Below are 22,400 nucleotides of genomic sequence, written 5' to 3'. Positions count from 1 at the left end.
TACCCAGGGCACCACTTCTTCCGAAGCTACTACCCTTGGCACCACGTCTTCTGAAGCTACTACCCAGGGTACCACTTCTTCTGAAGCTACTACCCAGGGCACCACTTCTTCCGAAGCTACTACCCAGGGCACCACTTCTTCCGAAGCTACTACCCAGGGCACCACTTCTTCCGAAGCTACTACCCTAGGCACCACGTCTTCCGAAGCTACTACCCTTGGCTCCTCTACTGTGGAAAGTACAACCTTGGGCACCACTTCTTCTGAAGCTACTACCCTTGGCACCTCTACTGTGGAAGAGTACAACCTTGGGCACCACTTCTTCTGAAGCTACTACCCTTGGCACCTCTACTGTGGAAAGTACAACCTTGGGCACCACTTCTTCCGAAGCTACAACCCATGGCACCACTTCTTCCGAAGCTACAATCCAGGGCACCACTTCTTCTGAAGCTACTACCCTTGGCACCACGTCTTCTGAAGCTACTACCCTTGGCACCTCTTCTGTGGAAAGTACAACCTTGGGCACCACGTCTTCCGAAGCTACTACCCTTGGCACCACGTCTTCTGAAGCTACTACCCTTGGCACTTCTACTGTGGAAAGTACAACTTTGGGCACCACGTCTTCCGAAGCTACTACCCTTGGCACCACTTCTTCTGAAGCTACTACTCTTGGCACCACGTCTTCCGAAGCTACTACCCTTGGCACTTCCACTGTGGAAAGTACAACTTTGGGCACCACGTCTTCCGAAGCTACTACCCTTGGCACCACTTCTTCTGAAGCTACTACCCTTGGCACCACTTCTTCTGAAGCTACTACCCTTGGCACCACGTCTTCTGAAGCTACTACCCTTGGCACTTCTACTGTGGAAAGTACAACCCTTGGCTCCACTTCTTCCGAAGCTACTACCCTTGGCACCACGTCTTCTGAAGCTACTACCCAGGGCACCACTTCTTCTGAAGCTACTACCCAGGGCACCACTTCTTCTGAAGCTACTACCCAGGGCACCACTTCTTCCGAAGCTACTACCCTTGGCACCACGTCTTCCGAAGCTACTACCCTTGGCACCACGTCTTCCGAAGCTACTACCCTTGGCACCACGTCTTCCGAAGCTACTACCCTTGGCTCCTCTACTGTGGAAAGTACAACCTTGGGCACCACTTCTTCTGAAGCTACTACACTTGGCACCTCTACTATGGAAAGTACAACCTTGGGCACCACTTCTTCTGAATCTGCTACCCTTGGCACCTCTACTGTGGAAAGTACAACCTTGGGCACCACTTCTTCCGAAGCTACTACCCTTGGCACCACGTCTTCTGAAGCTACTACCCTTGGCACTTCTACTGTGGAAAGTACAACTTTGGGCACCACGTCTTCCGAAGCTACTACTCTTGGCACCACGTCTTCCGAAGCTACTACCCTTGGCACTTCTACTGTGGAAAGTACAACTTTGGGCACCACGTCTTCCGAAGCTACTACCCTTGGCACCACTTCTTCTGAAGCTACTACCCTTGGCACCACTTCTTCTGAAGCTACTACCCTTGGCACCACGTCTTCTGAAGCTACTACCCTTGGCACTTCTACTGTGGAAAGTACAACCCTTGGCTCCACTTCTTCCGAAGCTACTACCCAGGGCACCACGTCTTCTGAAGCTACTACCCAGGGCACCACTTCTTCTGAAGCTACTACCCAGGGCACCACTTCTTCTGAAGCTACTACCCAGGGCACCACTTCTTCCGAAGCTACTACCCTTGGCACCACGTCTTCCGAAGCTACTACCCTTGGCTCCTCTACTGTGGAAAGTACAACCTTGGGCACCACTTCTTCTGAAGCTACTACCCTTGGCACCTCTACTGTGGAAAGTACAACCTTGGGCACCACTTCTTCCGAAGCTACTACCCAGGGCACCACTTCTTCCGAAGCTACTACCCAGGGAACCACTTCTTCCGAAGCTACTACCCTTGGCACCACGTCTTCCGAAGCTACTACCCTTGGCACCACGTCTTCCGAAGCTACTACCCTTGGCTCCTCTACTGTGGAAAGTACAACCTTGGGCACCACTTCTTCTGAAGCTACTACACTTGGCACCTCTACTGTGGAAAGTACAACCTTGGGCACCACTTCTTCTGAAGCTACTACCCTTGGCACCTCTACTGTGGAAAGTACAACCTTGGGCACCACTTCTTCCGAAGCTACTACCCTTGGCACCACGTCTTCTGAAGCTACTACCCTTGGCACTTCTACTGTGGAAAGTACAACTTTGGGCACCACGTCTTCCGAAGCTACTACTCTTGGCACCACGTCTTCCGAAGCTACTACCCTTGGCACTTCTACTGTGGAAAGTACAACTTTGGGCACCACGAAAGCTACCTTACCCTTGGCACCACTTCTTCTGAAGCTACTACCCTTGGCACCACGTCTTCTGAAGCTACTACCCTTGGCACTTCTACTGTGGAAAGTACAACTTTGGGCACCACGCTTCTTCGAAGTTACTACTCTTGGCACCGCGTCTTCGAAGCTACTACCCTTGGCACTTCTACTGTGGAAAGTACAACTTTGGGCACCACGTCTTCCGAAGCTACTACCCTTGGCACCACTTCTTCTGAAGCTACTACCCTTGGCACCACGTCTTCTGAAGCTACTACCCTTGGCACTTCTACTGTGGAAAGTACAACCCTTGGCTCCACTTCTTCCGAAGCTACTACCCAGGGCACCACTTCTTCGGCTACTACCCAGGGCACCACTTCTTCCGGCTACTACCCTTGGCACCACTTCTTCCGGCTACTACCCTTGGCACCACTTCTTCCGAAGCTACTACCCTTGGCACCACGTCTTCCGAAGCTACTACCCTTGGCTCCTCTACTGTGGAAAGTACAACCTTGGGCACCACTTCTTCTGAAGCTACTACACTTGGCACCTCTACTGTGGAAAGTACAACCTTGGGCACCACTTCTTCTGAAGCTACTACCCTTGGCACCACGTCTTCCGAAGCTACTACCCTTGGCACCACGTCTTCCGAAGCTACTACCCTTGGCACTTCTACTGTGGAAAGTACAACCCTTGGCTCCACTTCTTCCGAAGCTACTACCCTGGGCACCACTTCTTCCGAAGCTACTACCCTTGGCACCACGTCTTCCGAAGCTACTACCCTTGGCACCACGTCTTCCGAAGCTACTACCCAGGGCACCACGTCTTCCGAAGCTACTACCCTTGGCACCACGTCTTCTGAAGCTACTACCCTTGGCACCACGTCTTCCGAAGCTACTACCCTTGGCTCCTCTACTGTGGAAAGTACAACCTTGGGTACCACTTCTTCTGAAGCTACTACCCTTGGCACCTCTACTGTGGAAAGTACAACCTTGGGCACCACTTCTTCCGAAGCTACTACCCTTGGCACCACTTCTTCGGAAGCTACAACCCAGGGCACCACTTCTTCTGAAGCTACTACCCTTGGCACCTCTACTGTGGAAAGTACAACCTTGGGCACCACGTCTTCTGAAGCTCCTACCCTTGGCACCACGTCTTCTGAAGCTACTACCCTTGGCACTTCTACTGTGGAAAGTACAACCTTGGGCACCACGTCTTCTGAAGCTACTACCCTTGGCACCACGTTTTCTGAAGCTACTACCCTTGGCACTTCTACTGTGGAAAGTACAACCCTTGGCTCCACTTCTTCCGAAGCTTCTACCCTTGGCACCACGTCTTCCGAAGCTACTACCCTTGGCACCACGTCTTCCGAAGCTACTACCCTGGGCACCACTTCTTCCGAAGCTACTACCCTTGGCTCCACTTCTTCCGAAGCTACTACCCTTGGCACCACGTCTTCTGAAGCTACTACTATTGGCACCTCTACTGTGGAAAGTACAACCTTGGGCACCACTTCTTCCGAAGCTACTACTATTGGCACCTCTACTGTGGAAAGTACAACCCTTGGCTCCACTTCTTCCGAAGCTACTACCCTGGGCACCACTTCTTCTGAAGCTACTACCCTTGGCACCACGTCTTCTGAAGCTACTACCCTTGGCACCACTTCTTCTGAAGCTACTACCCAGGGCACCAGTTCTTCTGAAGCTACTACCCAGGGCACCACTTCTTCCGAAGCTACTACCCTAGGCACCACGTCTTCCGAAGCTACTACCCATGGCACCACGTCTTCCGAAGCTACTACCCTTGGCTCCTCTACTGTGGAAAGTACAACCTTGGGCACCACTTCTTCAAAGAGCTACTACCCTTGGCACCTCTACTGTGGAAAGTACAACCTTGGGCACCACTTCTTCTGAAGCTACTACCCTTGGCACCTCTACTGTGGAAAGTACAACATTGGGCACCACTTCTTCTGAAGGTACTACCCTTGGCACCTCTACTGTGGAAAGTACAACCTTGGGCACCACTTCTTCTGAAGGTACTACCCTTGGCACCTCTACTGTGGAAAGTACAACCTTGGGCACCACTTCTTCTGAAGCTACTACCCTTGGCACCTCTACTGTGGAAAGTACAACCTTGGGCACCACTTCTTCCGAAGCTACAACCCTTGGCACCTCTACTGTGGAAAGTACAACCTTGGGCACCACTTCTTCCGAAGCTACAACCCATGGCACCACTTCTTCCGAAGCTACAACCCAGGGCACCACTTCTTCTGAAGCTACTACCCTTGGCACCTCTTCTGTGGAAAGTACAACCTTGGGCACCACTTCTTCCGAAGCTACTACCCTTGGCACCACTTCTTCCGAAGCTACAACCCAGGGCACCACTTCTTCTGAAGCTACTACCCTTGGCACCTCTACTGTGGAAAGTACAACCTTGGGCACCACGTCTTCCGAAGCTACTACCCTTGGCACCACGTCTTCCGAAGCTACTACCCTTGGCACTTCTACTGTGGAAAGTACAACCGTTGGCTCCACTTCTTCCGAAGCTACTACCCTTGGCACCACGTCTTCCGAAGCTACTACCCTTGGCACCACGTCTTCCGAAGCTACTACCCAGGGCACCACTTCTTCCGAAGCTACTACCCTTGGCACCACGTCTTCCGAAGCTACTACCCTTGGCACTTCTACTGTGGAAAGTACAACCCTTGGCTCCACTTCTTCCGAAGCTTCTACCCTGGGCACCACTTCTTCCGAAGCTACTACCCTTGGCACCACGTCTTCGGAAGCTACTACCCTGGGCACCACTTCTTCCGAAGCTACTACCCTTGGCACCACTTCTTCCGAAGCTACTACCCTTGGCACCACGTCTTCCGAAGCTACTACCCTTGGCACCACGTCTTCTGAAGCTACTACTATTGGCACCTCTACTGTGGAAAGTACAACCTTGGGCACCACTTCTTCCGAAGCTACTACTATTGGCACCTCTACTGTGGAAAGTACAACCCTTGGCTCCACTTCTTCCGAAGCTACTACCCTGGGCACCACTTCTTCTGAAGCTACTACCCTGGGCACCACTTCTTCTGAAGCTACTACCCTGGGCACCACTTCTTCTGAAGCTACTACCCTTGGCACCACGTCTTCTGAAGCTACTACCCTTGGCACCACTTCTTCTGAAGCTACTACCCAGGGCACCACTTCTTCCGAAGCTACTACCCTAGGCACCACTTCTTCCGGCTACTACCCTAGGCACCACTTCTTCCGAAGCTACTACCCTAGGCACCACGTCTTCCGAAGCTACTACCCTTGGCTCCTCTACTGTGGAAAGTACAACCTTGGGCACCACTTCTTCTGAAGCTACTACCCTTGGCACCTCTACTGTGGAAAGTACGACCTTGGGCACCACTTCTTCTGAAGCTACTACCCTTGGCACCTCTACGGTGGAAAGTACAACCTTGGGCACCACTTCTTCCAAAGCTACAACCCATGGCACCACTTCTTCCGAAGCTACAACCCAGGGCACCACTTCTTCTGAAGCTACTACCCTTGGCACTTCTACTGTGGAAAGTACAACTTTGGGCACCACGTCTTCCGAAGCTACTACCCTTGGCACCACGTCTCGAAGCTACTACCCTTGGCTCTTCTACTGTGGAAAGTACAACCTTGGGTACTACTTCTTCTGAAGCTACTACCCTTGGCACCTCTACTGTGGAAAGTACAACCTTGGGCACCACTTCTTCGGAAGCTACTACCCTTGGCACCACTTCTTCGGAAGCTACAACCCAGGGCACCACTTCTTCTGAAGCTACTACCCTTGGCACCTCTACTGTGGAAAGTACAACCTTGGGCACCACGTCTTCTGAAGCTACTACCCTTGGCACCTCTACTGTGGAAAGTACAACCTTGGGCACCACGTCTTCTGAAGCTACTACCCTTGGCACTTCTACTGTGGAAAGTACAACCTTTGCCTCCACTTCTTCTGAAGCTACTACCCTGGGCACCACGTCTTCCGAAGCTACTACCCTTGGCACCACGTCTTCCGAAGCTACTACCCTTGGCACTTCTACTGTGGAAAGTAACCCTTGGCTCCACTTCTTGGCTACTCCTGGGTACCACTTCTTCCGAAGCTACTACCCTGGGTACCACTTCTTCCGAAGCTACTACCCTTGGCACCACTTCTTCGAAGCTACTACCCAGGGCACCACTACTACCCAGGGCACCACTTCTTCCGAAGCTACTACCCTTGGCACCACGTCTTCCGAAGCTACTACCCAGGGCACCACTTCTTCCGAAGCTACTACCCTTGGCACCACGTCTTCCGAAGCTACTACCCAGGGCACCACTTCTTCCGGCTACTACCCTTGGCACCACGTCTTCTGAAGCTACTACCCTTGGCACCACGTCTTCTGAAGCTACTACCCTTGGCACTTCTACTGTGGAAAGTACAACCCTTGGCACCACGCGTTTCCGGCTACTACCCAGGGCACCACTTCTTCCGAAGCTACTACCCAGGGCACCACTTCTTCCGAAGCTACTACCCAGGGCACCACTTCTTCGAAGCTACTACCCAGGGCACCACTTCCTCGGGCTACTACCCAGGGCACCACTTCTTCCGAAGCTACTACCCTTGGCACCACGTCTTCTGAAGCTACTACTATTGGCACCTCTACTGTGGAAAGTACAACCCTTGGCTCCACTTCTTCCGAAGCTACTACCCTGGGCACCACTTCTTCTGAAGCTACTACCTTGGCACCACGTCTTCTGAAGCTACTACCCTTGGCACCACTTCTTCTGAAGCTACTACCCAGGGCACCACTTCTTCTGAAGCTACTACCCAGGGCACCACTTCTTCCGGCTACTACCCTAGGCACCACGTCTTCCGGGCTACTACCCTTGGCACCACGTCTTCCGGCTACTACCCTTGGCTCCTCTACTGTGGAAAGTACAACCTTGGGCACCACTTCTTCTGAAGCTACTACCCTTGGCACCTCTACTGTGGAAAGTACAACCTTGGGCACCACTTCTTCTGAAGCTACTACCCTTGGCACCTCTACTGTGGAAAGTACAACCTTGGGCACCACTTCTTCCGGCTACAACCCATGGCACCACTTCTTCCGAAGCTACAACCCAGGGCACCACTTCTTCTGAAGCTACTACCCTTGGCACCTCTTCTGTGGAAAGTACAACCTTGGGCACCACGTCTTCCGAAGCTACTACCCTTGGCACCACGTCTTCTGAAGCTACTACCCTTGGCACCTCTTCTGTGGAAAGTACAACCTTGGGCACCACGTCTTCCGAAGCTACTACCCTTGGCACCACTTCTTCTGAAGCTACTACCCTTGGCACCACGTCTTCTGAAGCTACTACTATTGGCACGTCTACTGTGGAAAGTACAACCTTGGGCACCACTTCTTCCGAAGCTACTACTATTGGCACCTCTACTGTGGAAAGTACAACCCTTGGCTCCACTTCTTCCGAAGCTACTACCCTTGGCACTACTTCTTCTGAAGCTACTACCCAGGGCACCACTTCTTCCGAAGCTACTACCCTTGGCACCACGTCTTCTGAAGCTACTACCCAGGGCACCACTTCTTCTGAAGCTACTACCCAGGGCACCACTTCTTCCGAAGCTACTACCCAGGGCACCACTTCTTCCGGCTACTACCCTAGGCACCACTTCTTCCGGCTACTACCCTAGGCACCACGTCTTCCGAGCTACCCTTGGCTCCTCTACTGTGGAAAGTACAACCTTGGGCACCACTTCTTCTGAAGCTACTACCCTTGGCACCTCTACTGTGGAAAGTACAACCTTGGGCACCACTTCTTCTGAAGCTACTACCCTTGGCACCTCTACTGTGGAAAGTACAACCTTGGGCACCACTTCTTCCGAAGCTACAACCCATGGCACCACTTCTTCCGAAGCTACAATCCAGGGCACCACTTCTTCTGAAGCTACTACCCTTGGCACCACGTCTTCTGAAGCTACTACCCTTGGCACCTCTTCTGTGGAAAGTACAACCTTGGGCACCACGTCTTCCGAAGCTACTACCCTTGGCACCACGTCTTCTGAAGCTACTACCCTTGGCACTTCTACTGTGGAAAGTACAACTTTGGGCACCACGTCTTCCGAAGCTACTACCCTTGGCACCACTTCTTCTGAAGCTACTACTCTTGGCACCACGTCTTCCGAAGCTACTACCCTTGGCACTTCTACTGTGGAAAGTACAACTTTGGGCACCACGTCTTCCGCTACTACTACCTTTGGCACCACTTCTTCTGAAGCTACTACCCTTGGCACCACTTCTTCTGAAGCTACTACCCTTGGCACCACGTCTTCTGAAGCTACTACCCTTGGCACTTCTACTGTGGAAAGTACAACCCTTGGCACCACGTCTTCTGAAGCTACTACCCAGGGCACCACTTCTTCTGAAGCTACTACCCAGGGCACCACTTCTTCTGAAGCTACTACCCAGGGCACCACTTCTTCCGAAGCTACTACCCTTGGCACCACGTCTTCCGAAGCTACTACCCTTGGCTCCTCTACTGTGGAAAGTACAACCTTGGGCACCACTTCTTCTGAAGCTACTACACTTGGCACCTCTACTGTGGAAAGTACAACCTTGGGCACCACTTCTTCTGAATCTACTACCCTTGGCACCTCTACTGTGGAAAGTACAACCTTGGGCACCACTTCTTCCGAAGCTACTACCCTTGGCACCACGTCTTCTGAAGCTACTACCCTTGGCACTTCTACTGTGGAAAGTACAACTTTGGGCACCACGTCTTCCGAAGCTACTACTCTTGGCACCACGTCTTCCGAAGCTACTACCCTTGGCACTTCTACTGTGGAAAGTACAACTTTGGGCACCACGTCTTCCGAAGCTACTACCCTTGGCACCACTTCTTCTGAAGCTACTACCCTTGGCACCACTTCTTCTGAAGCTACTACCCTTGGCACCACGTCTTCTGAAGCTACTACCCTTGGCACTTCTACTGTGGAAAGTACAACCCTTGGCTCCACTTCTTCCGAAGCTACTACCCTTGGCACCACGTCTTCTGAAGCTACTACCCAGGGCACCACGTCTTCTGAAGCTACTACCCAGGGCACCACTTCTTCTGAAGCTACTACCCAGGGCACCACTTCTTCTGAAGCTACTACCCAGGGCACCACTTCTTCCGAAGCTACTACCCAGGGCACCACTTCTTCCGAAGCTACTACCCTTGGCACCACGTCTTCCGAAGCTACTACCCTTGGCTCCTCTACTGTGGAAAGTACAACCTTGGGCACCACTTCTTCTGAAGCTACTACACTTGGCACCTCTACTGTGGAAAGTACAACCTTGGGCACCACTTCTTCTGAAGCTACTACCCTTGGCACCTCTACTGTGGAAAGTACAACCTTGGGCACCACTTCTTCCGAAGCTACTACCCAGGGCACCACTTCTTCCGAAGCTACTACCCAGGGAACCAGCTACTACCCTTGGCACCACTTCTTCTGGCTACTACCCTTGGCACCACGTCTTCTGAAGCTACTACCCTTGGCTCCTCTACTGTGGAAAGTACAACCTTGGGCACCACTTCTTCTGAAGCTACTACACTTGGCACCTCTACTGTGGAAAGTACAACCTTGGGCACCACTTCTTCTGGCTAGCTACTACCCTTGGCACCTCTACTGTGGAAAGTACAACCTTGGGCACCACTTCTTCCGAAGCTACTACCCTTGGCACCACGTCTTCTGAAGCTACTACCCTTGGCACTTCTACTGTGGAAAGTACAACTTTGGGCACCACGTCTTCCGAAGCTACTACTCTTGGCACCACGTCTTCCGAAGCTACTACCCTTGGCACCACTACTGTGGAAGCTACTACCCTTGGGCACCTCTACTGTTCCGAAGTACAACCTTGGCACCACTTCTTCTGGAAGCTACTACCCTTGGCACCACGTCTTCTGAAGCTACTACCCTTGGCACTTCTACTGTGGAAAGTACAACTTTGGGCACCACGTCTTCCGAAGCTACTACTCTTGGCACCACGTCTTCCGAAGCTACTACCCTTGGCACTTCTACTGTGGAAAGTACAACTTTGGGCACCACGTCTTCCGAAGCTACTACCCTTGGCACCACTTCTTCTGAAGCTACTACCCTTGGCACCACGTCTTCTGAAGCTACTACCCTTGGCACTTCTACTGTGGAAAGTACAACTTGGGCACCACTTCTTCCGGCTACTACCCTTGGCACCACGTCTTCGGAAGCTACTACCAGGGCACTTCCACTGAACTTACTACTTCTGGGCAGCTACTACTACCCTTGGCACCACTTCTTGTGGAAAGCTACTACCCTTGGCACCAGAGGCTACTACCCTTGGCACCACGTCTTCGAAGCTACTACCCTTGGCACCTCTTCTGTGAAGCTACAACCCAGGGCACCACTTCTTCTGAAGCTACTACCCTTGGCACCTCTACTGTGGAAAGTACAACCTTGGGCACCACTTCTTCTGAAGCTACTACCCTGGGCACCACTCTACTGTGGAAAGTACAACCCTGGGCACCACTTCTTCCGAAGCTACTACCCTTGGCACCACGTCTTCTGGAAGCTACTACCCTTGGCACCACTTCTTCTGTGAGCTACAACCTTGGGCACTTCACGTAGAAGCTACTACTACCCTTGGCACCACTTCTTCTGAAGCTACTACCCTTGGCTCCTCTACTGTGGAAAGTACAACCTTGGGCACCACTTCTTCTGAAGCTACTACCCTTGGCACCTCTACTGTGGAAAGTACAACCTTGGGCACCACTTCTTCCGAAGCTACTACCCTTGGCACCACTTCTTCGGAAGCTACAACCCAGGGCACCACTTCTTCTGAAGCTACTACCCTTGGCACCTCTTCTGTGGAAGCTACTACCCTTGGCACTTCTACTGTGGAAGCTACAACCTGGGCACCACTTCTTCCGAAGCTACTACCCTTGGCACCACTACTGTGGAAAGCTACAACCCTTGGCTCCACTTCTTCCGAAGCTACTACCCTGGGCACCACTTCTTCCGAAGCTACTACCCTGGGCACCACGTCTGTCGAAAGTACTACCCTTGGCACCACTTCTTCTGAAGCTACTACCCTTGGCACCTCTACTGTGGAAAGTACAACCTTGGGCACCACTTCTTCTGAAGCTACTACCCTTGGCACCTCTACTGTGGAAAGTACAACCTTGGGCACCACTTCTTCCGGTTACTACTACCCTTGGCACCTCTTCTGAAGCTACAACCCAGGGCACCACTCTTCTGGAAGCTACTACCCTTGGCACCTCTACTTGTGGAGAGTACAACCTTGGGCACCACGTCTTCTGAAGCTACTACCCTTGGCACCACGTCTTCTGAAGCTACTACCCTTGGCACTTCTACTGTGGAAAGTACAACCCTTGGCTCCACTTCTTCCGAAGCTACTACCCTGGGCACCACTTCTTCCGAAGCTACTACCCTGGGCACCACGTCCTCCGAAGCTACTACCCTTGGCACCACGTCTTCCGAAGCTACTACCCTTGGCTCCTCTACTGTGGAAAGTACAACCTTGGGTACCACTTTTTCTGAAGCTACTACCCTTGGCACCTCTACTGTGGAAAGTACAACCTTGGGCACCACTTCTTCCGAAGCTACTACCCTTGGCACCACTTCTTCGGAAGCTACAACCCAGGGCACCACTTCTTCTGAAGCTACTACCCTTGGCACCTCTACTGTGGAAAGTACAACCTTGGGCACCACGTCTTCTGAAGCTACTACCCTTGGCACCACGTCTTCTGAAGCTACTACCCTTGGCACTTCTACTGTGGAAAGTACAACCCTTGGCTTCACTTCTTCTGAAGCTACTACCCTGGGCACCACGTCTTCCGAAGCTACTACCCTTGGCACCACGTCTTCTGAAGCTACTACCCTTGGCACTTCTACTGTGGAAGCTACTACCTTGGCACCACTTCTTCTGGAAGCTACTACCCTGGGCACCACTTCTTTGAAGCTACACCACTCTTGCACCACCACTGTGGCTACTACCCAGGGCACCACTTCTTCCGAAGCTACTACTATTGGCACCTCTACTGTGGAAAGTACAACCTTGGGCACCACTTCTTCCGACGCTATTACAGCTTTAGGTGAAACCACAAGGGCTCAAACTGACATTAGGCACCATTACTGTAGAGACTACAACACTTGGCACCATTTCTGCAAAACAAATCAACGACGCTGGTTCCACTTTTGTAGAAAGTACTTCCCTGGTTACCACTTGTGCAGTACCCTTAGTAGTACATCTGTAGAAGCTAACAACTTGGACAATACTTCTCCAGAAACTACACTTGGAACCACTTCTGCACCATCAATTAGTTCAGGAGGAACTACAGCTTTAGGTGAAAGCACAATGGCTCAAACTGACATTAGGCACCATTACTGTAGAGACTACAACACTTGGCACCACTTCTGCAAAACAAATCAACAACGCTGGTTCCACTTTTGTAGAAAGTACTTCCCTGGTTACCAATTGTGCAGTACCCTTAGTAGTACATCTGTAGAAGCTAACAACTTGGACAATACTTCTCCAGAAACTACACTTGGAACCACTTCTGCACCATCAATTAGTTCAGGAGGAACTACAGCTTTAGGTGAAAGCACAATGGCTCAAACTGACATTAGGCACCATTACTGTAGAGACTACAACACTTGGCACCACTTCTGCAAAACAAATCAACAACGCTGGTCCCACTTTTGTAGAAAGTACTTCCCTGGTTACCACTTGTGCAGTACCCGTAGTAGTACATCTGTAGATGCTAACAACTTGGACAATACTTCTCCAGAAACTACACTTGGAACCACTTCTGCACCATTAGTTAGTTCAGGAGGAACTACAGCTTTAGGTGAAACCACAATGGCTCAAACTGACATTAGGCACCATTACTGTAGAGACTACAACACTTGGCACCACTTCTGCAAAACAAATCAACGACGCTGGTCCCACTTTTGTAGAAGGTACTTCCCTGGTTACCACTTGTGCAGTACCCTTAGTAGTACATCTGTAGAAGCTAACAACTTGGACAATACCTCTCCAGAAACTACACTTGAAACCACTTCTGCACCATCAGTTAGTTTAGGAGGAACTACAGCTTTAGGTGAAACCACAATGGCTCAAACTGACATTAGGCACCATTACTGTAGAGACTACAACACTTGGCACCACTTCTGCAAAACAAATCAACGACGCTGGTCCCAGTTTTGTAGAAAGTACTTCCCTGGTTACCACTTGTGCAGTACCCTTAGTAGTACATCTGTAGAAGCTAACAACTTGGACAATACTTCTCCAGAAACTACACTTGGAACCACTTCTGCACCATCAGTTAGTTTAGGAGGAACTACAGCTTTAGGTGAAACCACAATGGCTCAAACTGATATTAGGCACCATTACTGTAGAGACTACAACACTTGGCACCACTTCTGCAAAAAAAATCAACAACGCTGGTCCCACTTTTGTAGAAAGTACTTCCCTGGTTACCAATTGTGCAGTACCCTTAGTAGTACATCTGTAGAAGCTAACAACTTGGACAATACTTCTCCAGAAACTACACTTGGAACCACTTCTGCACCATCAGTTAGTTTAGGAGGAACTACAGCTTTAGGTGAAACCACAATGGCTCAAACTGATATTAGGCACCATTACTGTAGAGACTACAACACTTGGCACCACTTCTGCAAAACAAATCAACAACGCTGGTCCCACTTTTGTAGAAAGTACTTCCCTGGTTACCACTTGTGCAGTACCCTTGGTACTATGTCTGTAGAAGCTACTAACTTGGATACTACTCAAGAAACTACACTTGGAACTACTTCTGCAATAACTGCAATGCTTGGCAGCACTTTTACTGAAACAATACCCTCAGTTAGTTCAAGAGGAGCTAAAGCTATAAGTACACCTCTCTTGCTGTTGTAACCCCAATGGCTCAAACTGCCATTAGGCACAATTACTGCAAAAACTACAATACTTGGTACCACTTCTGCAAAACAAATCAACAACGCTGGTCCCACTTTTGTAGAAAGTACTTCCCTGGATACCACATGTGCAGTACCCTTAGTAGTACATCTGTAGAAGGTAGTAACGTGGATACTGCTCAAGAAACTACACTTGGAACCACTTCTGCAGTGATAATGCTTGATGGTACTTTTACTGAAGCACTCTCAGTTCTGTAGGTATACCTGTCTTAACGACTGCAGTTGAAACCAGAAGCTCAAACTTCCAGCAGGCACCCCTACGGTTGAAACTACTATTTGGGACCACTTCTTTTAAAAAAAACACCTCCACTTGTGCTCTATTTGTGCTCACTAGTACCTTCTTGAAACAACACCTACGTTCAACAGGAATAGTATTGGGATCATCAACTACACACATAACGGCAACCTTTGGAACAATTTGCTGTAGAAACCACAATGGCTTAGACTACCACTGCAGATGGAAAATTCTACCCTTGGTACCACTCCTGCAGAAATGGCACCCTTTTTTACTTCAGTAGCAATAGTAATGGAAACATTCACACCTGTAATAACTGCTAGAATGGTAATCTCAGCTATATTCCTGACTTCAATGTTTGCTGTGAAAATCAGTGTCTCAAACTACTATTTCTGCAGAAACTACAACCTGGAAATACTCTTGGTTTAAAATGTTGAAACCAAGATGGCTCTGAAAACTCTATGGAAACTTTCCCTGGGCATGACCTGGCCAGAAACTACTGCAATCTTGACATTCTCTTTGAAAAATGCACTTCTACAGTAGGTAGTATACCACTTTGAAGCAACTTAAGTTAAATTTTGTAAACATGTACACCGGTGTTGACTGTAAAACAAGTAGGGTAAGAGGCTAATAGACTAATTACACTGCAAGTTGTAAATAAATCTGGCTTACTTGTTTGTTTTTTTTGTTTTGTTTTTTTGAGTATCTAATTTCTTGTCTCTTTCATTAAAGTGAATCAGCTTTGCGGTTTGTGGTCGCAGTGGCCAATATGGAGGCTGCAGATTTAAAGAGATGCTGTGTGGTGTATGAACAGAACTGTTATTCAGGTTAGTCTTGCAGAAGCATATGAAATTTCCTTTTTTTTTCTCCAGAAGCCATATACAGTATACATTGCTTAATTTTTGCACTTGGCATACGTCATCTTAGTATAGGTGTTTCTTTCTTTTTACAGGGTATATTTACTAAAATTTTACTCTCCTCAAAGGGGTCATTCCAAAGTACAAAAGGATATGCATACTACATTTAAACTAAGCAGCTTAGTCAAGCTTATCATTTATAGTGATTCTTTCCAGAAGAATTTTCACAAATATATTAAATGACACATGCAGTTTTGAGGCAGCCTATTAATGACCTTCTTTTGTAATGGATTGTAGTGATATGCCATTTAATTTTTAGAGAATGCTGCATAATGTTAAGATATAGCCATATTACTGGAAAAAAATAGCTGAAAAGTTGCCAAAATCTTTTGCACAGCTATAGGTTACTAAATGTATTATAACACATTGATTTGTGATTTGGCTCAGTGAACCTTAACACTGCAAACTCGGGTACAGCTGTTCAATGAAAAAGATTTTAGGTAGCTCACTGCTACCATGAGTATTTTAGTTGTGGTGTTTTTTTTTTTTTGCAGGGTTTTTTTTTTCATTCATCCATTTATATAACAAACACTTTGCGTTTACATAAACTTGTGATTAAAGCACCAATCAGCTGTCAAAAAGTTGTGTATGCATTTTGTAGATGTGGAACAAGCGGTGTTAAAAAAAGCTTGTTCTGGTCTCTTTAGTCTCTTTAGAATGATTTCAAGCGAGATGTCCTCTGGCATTAAGCTGGCAGGCATTTTGCAGTCAGAAGCCTGAAGTGGCTAAGACATGTCTACAGGCTTTTATTTCAGCAAAGGTGGCTCTTCAAATTAATGACTAATTATTGACTTACCTTCACGTCTTATTGTTTGTTTGATTCAGTGTTTTTTTTTGTTTTTTGTATTGAAATTTTATTGTATTCGTAAGATATAAATCACATCCAAATGAAGTTAGCTCGATTTGTAAATTGAAAGTACAATTATCAGATTGCATAAAACTATACATGCAGCACATCAAATATGGTAGACAGATTGGACCGTTTTTCAGTGCTTTTATTCAATTTGCACCATCAAAATTGGCTTAAAAAATTGGCTTCAAACTTTCATTATCAGTTTCATTTGGAATACTTCAAAAATGGATAATTTTCTGTTTGAACTTCAGTTCTACAAGTTTAGGTTATGGCCGAATAAGATTTTTTGGAATTGTTTCTTTTGACCAAGTAATAATGTATTGGCATGCCATAACTAATTAACTGTGACTGCGTTAACTCATTTTAGCAGTCCTACAGAGACATCACTAATGCAACAACCTAAACCTGTAGAATCAAAAAATCAAACGGACAGTCATCCATTTGTATTCCAAATAAAAATACGTTAGACTATTTTTACCTAGTTAATTTTGACGCACATTGAAAAAAGATTGTTACATTGTCCAAGAAAGCTCAAGTGCGTGTGTGATGAACAATTTGGAAGGGCATATAGACAGTTTTTGGGTGAACAAAACCTAGACTGTTGTTTATTATTGCAAGTATATTAATCCACATAACCTTTTTAATATACTAATTATAATGATCATGTTTTGCAGTTGTGCATGTTTATCCAAAGAACAAGGATACCATTAATTGTGCTCTTAACAAGATGAGAAGCAGATGATGGACAAAGAGATAAGGACAAGGTCTTTATTCCCTAAAGACTGCAACTCTGCTACAGATACTATGCTCATGCTTCTTAATGTGAATATAAATGTAAAAATATAAATGATGTAAGCATCTGAAGAGGCTTTTGACAAAATATTTTATTAGCTGCAACTGGAAATGTTTTATAGTCTGTGTAATGTAAGTCACTATATTAAATTAATAAAAGTTTTTCACTATGGTTAACATGAAATGTTGTCTTTATTTACATTTAATCATTTAGCAGATACGTTTACCAAAGTGACTTACAAATGAGGACAAATGTAATGGTGAAACCACTAATGTGCAAGTGCTTTGAAGTCTATTATGTGTTTATGTATGTGTGGGTTTATTTATGGTATGGATGGATGTGTGGCATGTTATGTACAGTATGTATTCACCATAAAAAGAAAACTAGTAGATGGAGAAAACTAGTGTTAGAGGCCTTTAGAGGAAAAAAGATTAAGTTCAAATGGAGAGTACTTGAGTAGCTCATTCCATCTGAAGGGAACTAAATGGATTCTGAATAAAAGGAAATTAACTGAATACTACATAAATACTCAAGTATTTCAAAACTCAGCTTCTTTTTTTTTTTTTTTTTTTTTTTTTTTTATTTAAAATCAGCCAAACCACCTGCATTGTAAAAAATGTGTGTTTACCAAATCTTATACGCAGAAAGTATAAAAGTAGCTTCATAACATTGTTTGAACCACTGTTAGCGGATCGAGAATGTCTTTCATGCTTTTTTGGTCCTTCAGTGTTCATTATATTGTGTGCCAAAGACGATCAAAGCTTTTACGGGTGTGGAACAACATGGTGGAAAATGATTAATAAAGGGTTACTCCACCCCAAAATGTTTTTTTTTTTTGTGTGTGTGTGTGTTTTAGGTTATATTAATAGGTTCCCAAAATAGCACAGTTCAGTTAACTTAGGTTAAATTCAGTCTCTAAAATTTTAGATTTACTGAAGTTTGTCAGCTAATATGTACACTTTGTATTTCTCACATGTCTTGCTGTTTAATGACCTGGTCTCGCAGCAAGAGATAATTTGCACAACAGTAGTGATGATCGGAGGATCCTCTCCATGGTTTAAAAAAAAACAAAAACACCCTCTTTGCCTGGATTTTATGATTGTGTATTATTTATGATTATGTATTTCTCCAATTACATTTGATCCCTTGAAAATTGGGCGACTGTGTGTAATTCTAAAGCTTTTTATGTTTTTGTTCAACCCATTGAATTAATGGTTTAAGTCTGCAATATAATTTAATCTTGTTTAATTTTAATTCAATATTCAATACAATTTAATTATTTGAGTGGCATACATTATGAAAGTTTTATTAGTGTTCAAATATATGCAGACAACAGTATTATATATTTATAACATAAAGGAAGACAAGGAAGACATCCAAGCGTCAAGACAGAAAACTGAAGGCCATATGTCTTGAAAACCAAAAATGCACAACAAAACAAATGAACAATACATGGGAGGAAGCTGGAGTCAATGTATGTGACCGAACTGTGAGAAATCGCCTAAAGGAAATGGGATTTTCATACAGAAAAGCTCAAAGAAAACCATCATTGACACCTAAACAGAAAAGAACAAGACTGCAATGGGCTAAGGAGAAGCAATCATGGACTGTGGATGACTGGATGAAGGTTATCTTCAGTGATGAGTCACGAATCTGCATTGGACAAGGTGATGATGCTGGAACTTTTGTTTGGTGCCGTTCCAGTGAGATTTACAAGGAAGACTGCCTAAAGAAAACATCCAAATTTCCACAGTCCTTGATGATATGGGGCTGCATGTCAGGCAAAGGCACTGGGGAGATGGCTGTGGTTACCTCTTCAATAAATGCACAAGTTTACATTGACATTTTGGACAGTTTTCTTATCCCTTCTATAGAAAAGATGTTTGGGGATGATGAAATTATTTTCCAAGATGACAATGCATCGTGCCATAGAGCAAAAACTGTGAAAGCATTCCTTGGAGAAAGATGCGTCCAGTCAATGTCATGGCCTGCAAATAGTCCAGATCTCAACCCAATTGAAAACCTGTGGTGGAAATTGAAAAAAATGGTCCACGGCAAGGCTCCGACCTGCAAAGCTGATCTGGCAGCTGCAATCAAAGAGAGTTGGCACCAGATTGATGAAGAATACTGCTTGTCACTCATCAAGTCCATGCCTCAGAGACTGCAAGCTGTTATAAAAGCCAGAGGTGGTGCAACTAAATACTAGTGATATGATTTGACTGGTTTTTGTTTGTCTGTTTTTCATGATTCCATATTTTTTTCCCTGTGCTTGCTCTATACAAGTATCATTTGTTGACTATCACAATGTTTTTTCTTCATTTCTTTTAGTGTTTCTGAATGCCAAGAAGTTGCACTTTGGAACGACTTCATGATTGTTTCATGTTTGTGATCTGAGTTTGTTCTACAGAATGAAATGTCTGAATGAGGGCTCGTCCAAGACTGGTGATTCCATACTTTTTGCCAGGGGTTGTATATGTGTGTATGTATATATGTGTGTATGTATATATGTGTGTGTATATATGTTGTGACGAGTCGGCTGCCCCTCCTCTTTATTGTCACCATCACCCCGTCCTTTATTCGCCGCCCTTCACCAGGCTCCCGACGGGAGTGGGTGTGTTCGAGAGGAGGGGCGGGTATTGTTCAGGTCTGGCGGCGTGTGACGAGGCGCACCTGAAGTGAGTTAGCCTCGTTACCGTCGCCGTTAAATACCGAACGCGCCTCTCCTCGGGAGACCGGTCTCTTCCCCCGTGCATGCACGCTGGTGTCCTCGTGGGTCCAGGAAGGGTGCGCGATGGACCTCACCCCGCCGTCCGAGAAGTGCGTCGTGGGACCCCCGTAGTCCAGGCTGTGAGCACACAGCTCATCCCACTCTGCCGCCGGAGCAAAGAAACGACGGAGACGCCGCGGAAGAAGCCGCCGCCCCTTGCGCCCCGGGCCAGAAAAAGGGAGCGCGCGCGACCGCCGGACTCCGCCCTTACCTGGACCCTTCCCCCCCTGGAACACGGCCTAAACCTGCACGTTACCCGGAGCACGACGAGGACACCAGATCCCCCCTTTTATTTGGACACTTTTCCCCTGGACACTTTAATTTTGTATTATTATTTTGTCAATAAAAAAAAAAGCTTCTCCGAGGCCTGACGCCACGCCCACTGTGTCTGTCGTTGGCTCCTCCCGTCACAATGTGTATATATGTATGTATATATGTGTGTGTATATATATATATATATATATATATATATATATATGTGTGTGTGTGTTTTATTATTTATTTATAGATGTTTTATCATTTTCCCCCCTGATTTTATAAATATAGTGACAATGTGTGCTACTTTTGAGTATAATGCATTGGCGTATTGTATGTAAACGCAGTCAGGCCAGTAAAGAGCTTTAAACTGAGGTTTTGGTAACACTTTATTTTAAGGTGTCCATAATACAGAGTAATTACCTAGTGTGTACTTTGTAGTAGCTGTTGTACTTGCATAAAACAAAATGTATTTAGCATGTAGCTAAGTTACGGAACAGTTTGTGCTTACAGTTTGTGATTATGTAGATGTAACATGCAGCTACTGTTACACATTTGTAAAAGACTGAGTCTGTTACACAGCTACTTATGTAACCAAAAACCTGTCACATATGTGTTGCAGACTTTATGTAATTATAAATTCAAGTGCACAGACATAAGCTACTTAAAATAAAGTGCGCCAAGACTGTACTTAAGTGTAAATAGCTGTGTAACACGCGTGTAACCTCAACCTAATTACATAATTACTCTGTAACAGTTTATTTTAAGGTTCCGTAATACAGAGGGTTTTTTTATATTATTGAACAAAACACTGCCTAAAAAGGCTTCATCTATGATCATCTATGAGGATCAGTGTCCGGCTTAAACCAGAGCTCAGACCGGATTTACATCCCAAAGGGTTGACAAAATAAGGAAAATGATTCAGCACTGAAATGGACAATTTTAATTCAGTGCAATACAGTTAAAGCACTGACCATGACTGGTGTTATTTCATTAACTCTTTTCACACAATATAGATGTAAAGTTGGCCTTGTCCCTCTAGGTAGGCCTGTAAGCACCTCCCTCTTGCATGTCATCTAGCCTGGCACTATATTCTAGAAATCTCTTAGACAGCCATCGCAGCAAAACCCTGCCATCTACTGGTTAACTGCAGTCAGATGCAAGAAAAATGCCCAGGTAAAAGTTGCATTGACACTGTTTGTCGCATTCTGAAATGTTAACCAGATTAATCGAGGAGCGCACATATGTAAACTGATTCTAACTGTACAGTCTGTGAATACTGCCGAAGACAACTAAAAAAGTTGGGTCATTCTTCATTTGTGATTGCATTTAAAAAGCGGTGCATCCACACTCAGAGCCATGCTAAGAGCAGGTGCTTGGGGAAAAGACCTGTCATTTTTTTTGCTGATCGGGATGTAAAGAAACACCTGATGGACAGGAAAAGTCCAGCTCAAGACAAATCCCTCCGCCTGGAAGATCAACTAGGCTAACAGATGTTTCCCTGGGCTCGTGTCCAGAAAAGAGCGAGAAAGATAGAGAGACTGTTGCTCGCTTAGATGTTCTCACAGATCTTTGGAGAGTACAATAATCTCCTGAGATTACATAGCAGTTGATTTCCCAGTACAAGTCTTATGACTGCTATGAGAAAAAGAGGCGAGAAGTAAATACTCCTTGTACGACACATAGTGGCCCCAAAGTGTTTGGGGTATGATTATAAAAATGAGTTTCCAAGTGTTTTAATTACGTCAGTGTTTTTTTTGTGTGTGTTACAGAAAGGTCCGCTTTAAGATGTCTTAAAATGTGGTTCTTTTTCGAACATTTAAACTTTTTTTTTTTTACTTTTTCGTGCAATCATTTGAAAACCACCTGTTCCATTTTTTTTTTTTGCCACTGGTGTTACCTTCTTTAGCAATGTTCAACGCTTTATCAAATATCATTTCCTGATTTTATTTTCAGCACATGTAGTCAAGAGTTTCAAAACAATAACGAAAAAGCAAGAAATAAGAAGATTGTTTTATTTATTTAATGTGAAAGAAAAAAAACTGTACAGATCATAGATCTTCAGAAAACAGGAAGGAGGAAGTCAAGTGGCATCAGTGTGATTTTTATTTTAAATTACCAGGTTTTTTATTAAACAGTAACACAAGTGGAACAATTTCAGGTAACGGTGTTTTCATTATATAGCTTATTTTATAATATTTATTCA

General features: G+C 46.1%; 1 protein-coding gene across 3 annotated transcripts; it reads left to right on the top strand.

The window, feature by feature from the left end:
- Positions 1 to 12,392: 12,392 nt before the first annotated feature.
- Positions 12,393 to 17,348, top strand: LOC122355175. Of its 3 annotated transcripts, XM_043253221.1 has the most exons (4): positions 12,393 to 14,936; positions 15,008 to 15,148; positions 15,342 to 15,436; positions 17,054 to 17,348. In XM_043253221.1, exon 1 carries the CDS (start codon positions 12,756 to 12,758, stop codon positions 14,313 to 14,315), a length of 1,560 nt encoding a protein of 519 aa, XP_043109156.1. In that variant the 5' UTR covers positions 12,393 to 12,755; the 3' UTR covers positions 14,316 to 14,936; positions 15,008 to 15,148; positions 15,342 to 15,436; positions 17,054 to 17,348. The 3 variants fall into 3 exon arrangements, with proteins under 3 accessions (XP_043109156.1, XP_043109155.1, XP_043109157.1); XM_043253220.1 differs by having other exon boundaries at positions 12,393 to 15,148; XM_043253222.1 differs by having other exon boundaries at positions 12,393 to 15,152.
- The last annotated feature ends 5,052 nt before the right edge of the window (positions 17,349 to 22,400 follow it).

This window comes from Puntigrus tetrazona, chromosome 12 (genome assembly GCF_018831695.1).
Source record: "Puntigrus tetrazona isolate hp1 chromosome 12, ASM1883169v1, whole genome shotgun sequence".
NCBI classification, from domain to species: domain Eukaryota; kingdom Metazoa; phylum Chordata; class Actinopteri; order Cypriniformes; family Cyprinidae; genus Puntigrus; species Puntigrus tetrazona.
The sequence above is the reverse complement of the archived record's forward strand: the minus strand, read 5'-3'. Positions and strand labels throughout refer to the sequence as shown.

Bases quoted from the DNA above. Each gene is read 5' to 3' on its own strand.
- LOC122355175 (XM_043253221.1), top strand. From the start codon at position 12,756: ATGGCTCAAACTGACATTAGGCACCATTACTGTAGAGACTACAACACT.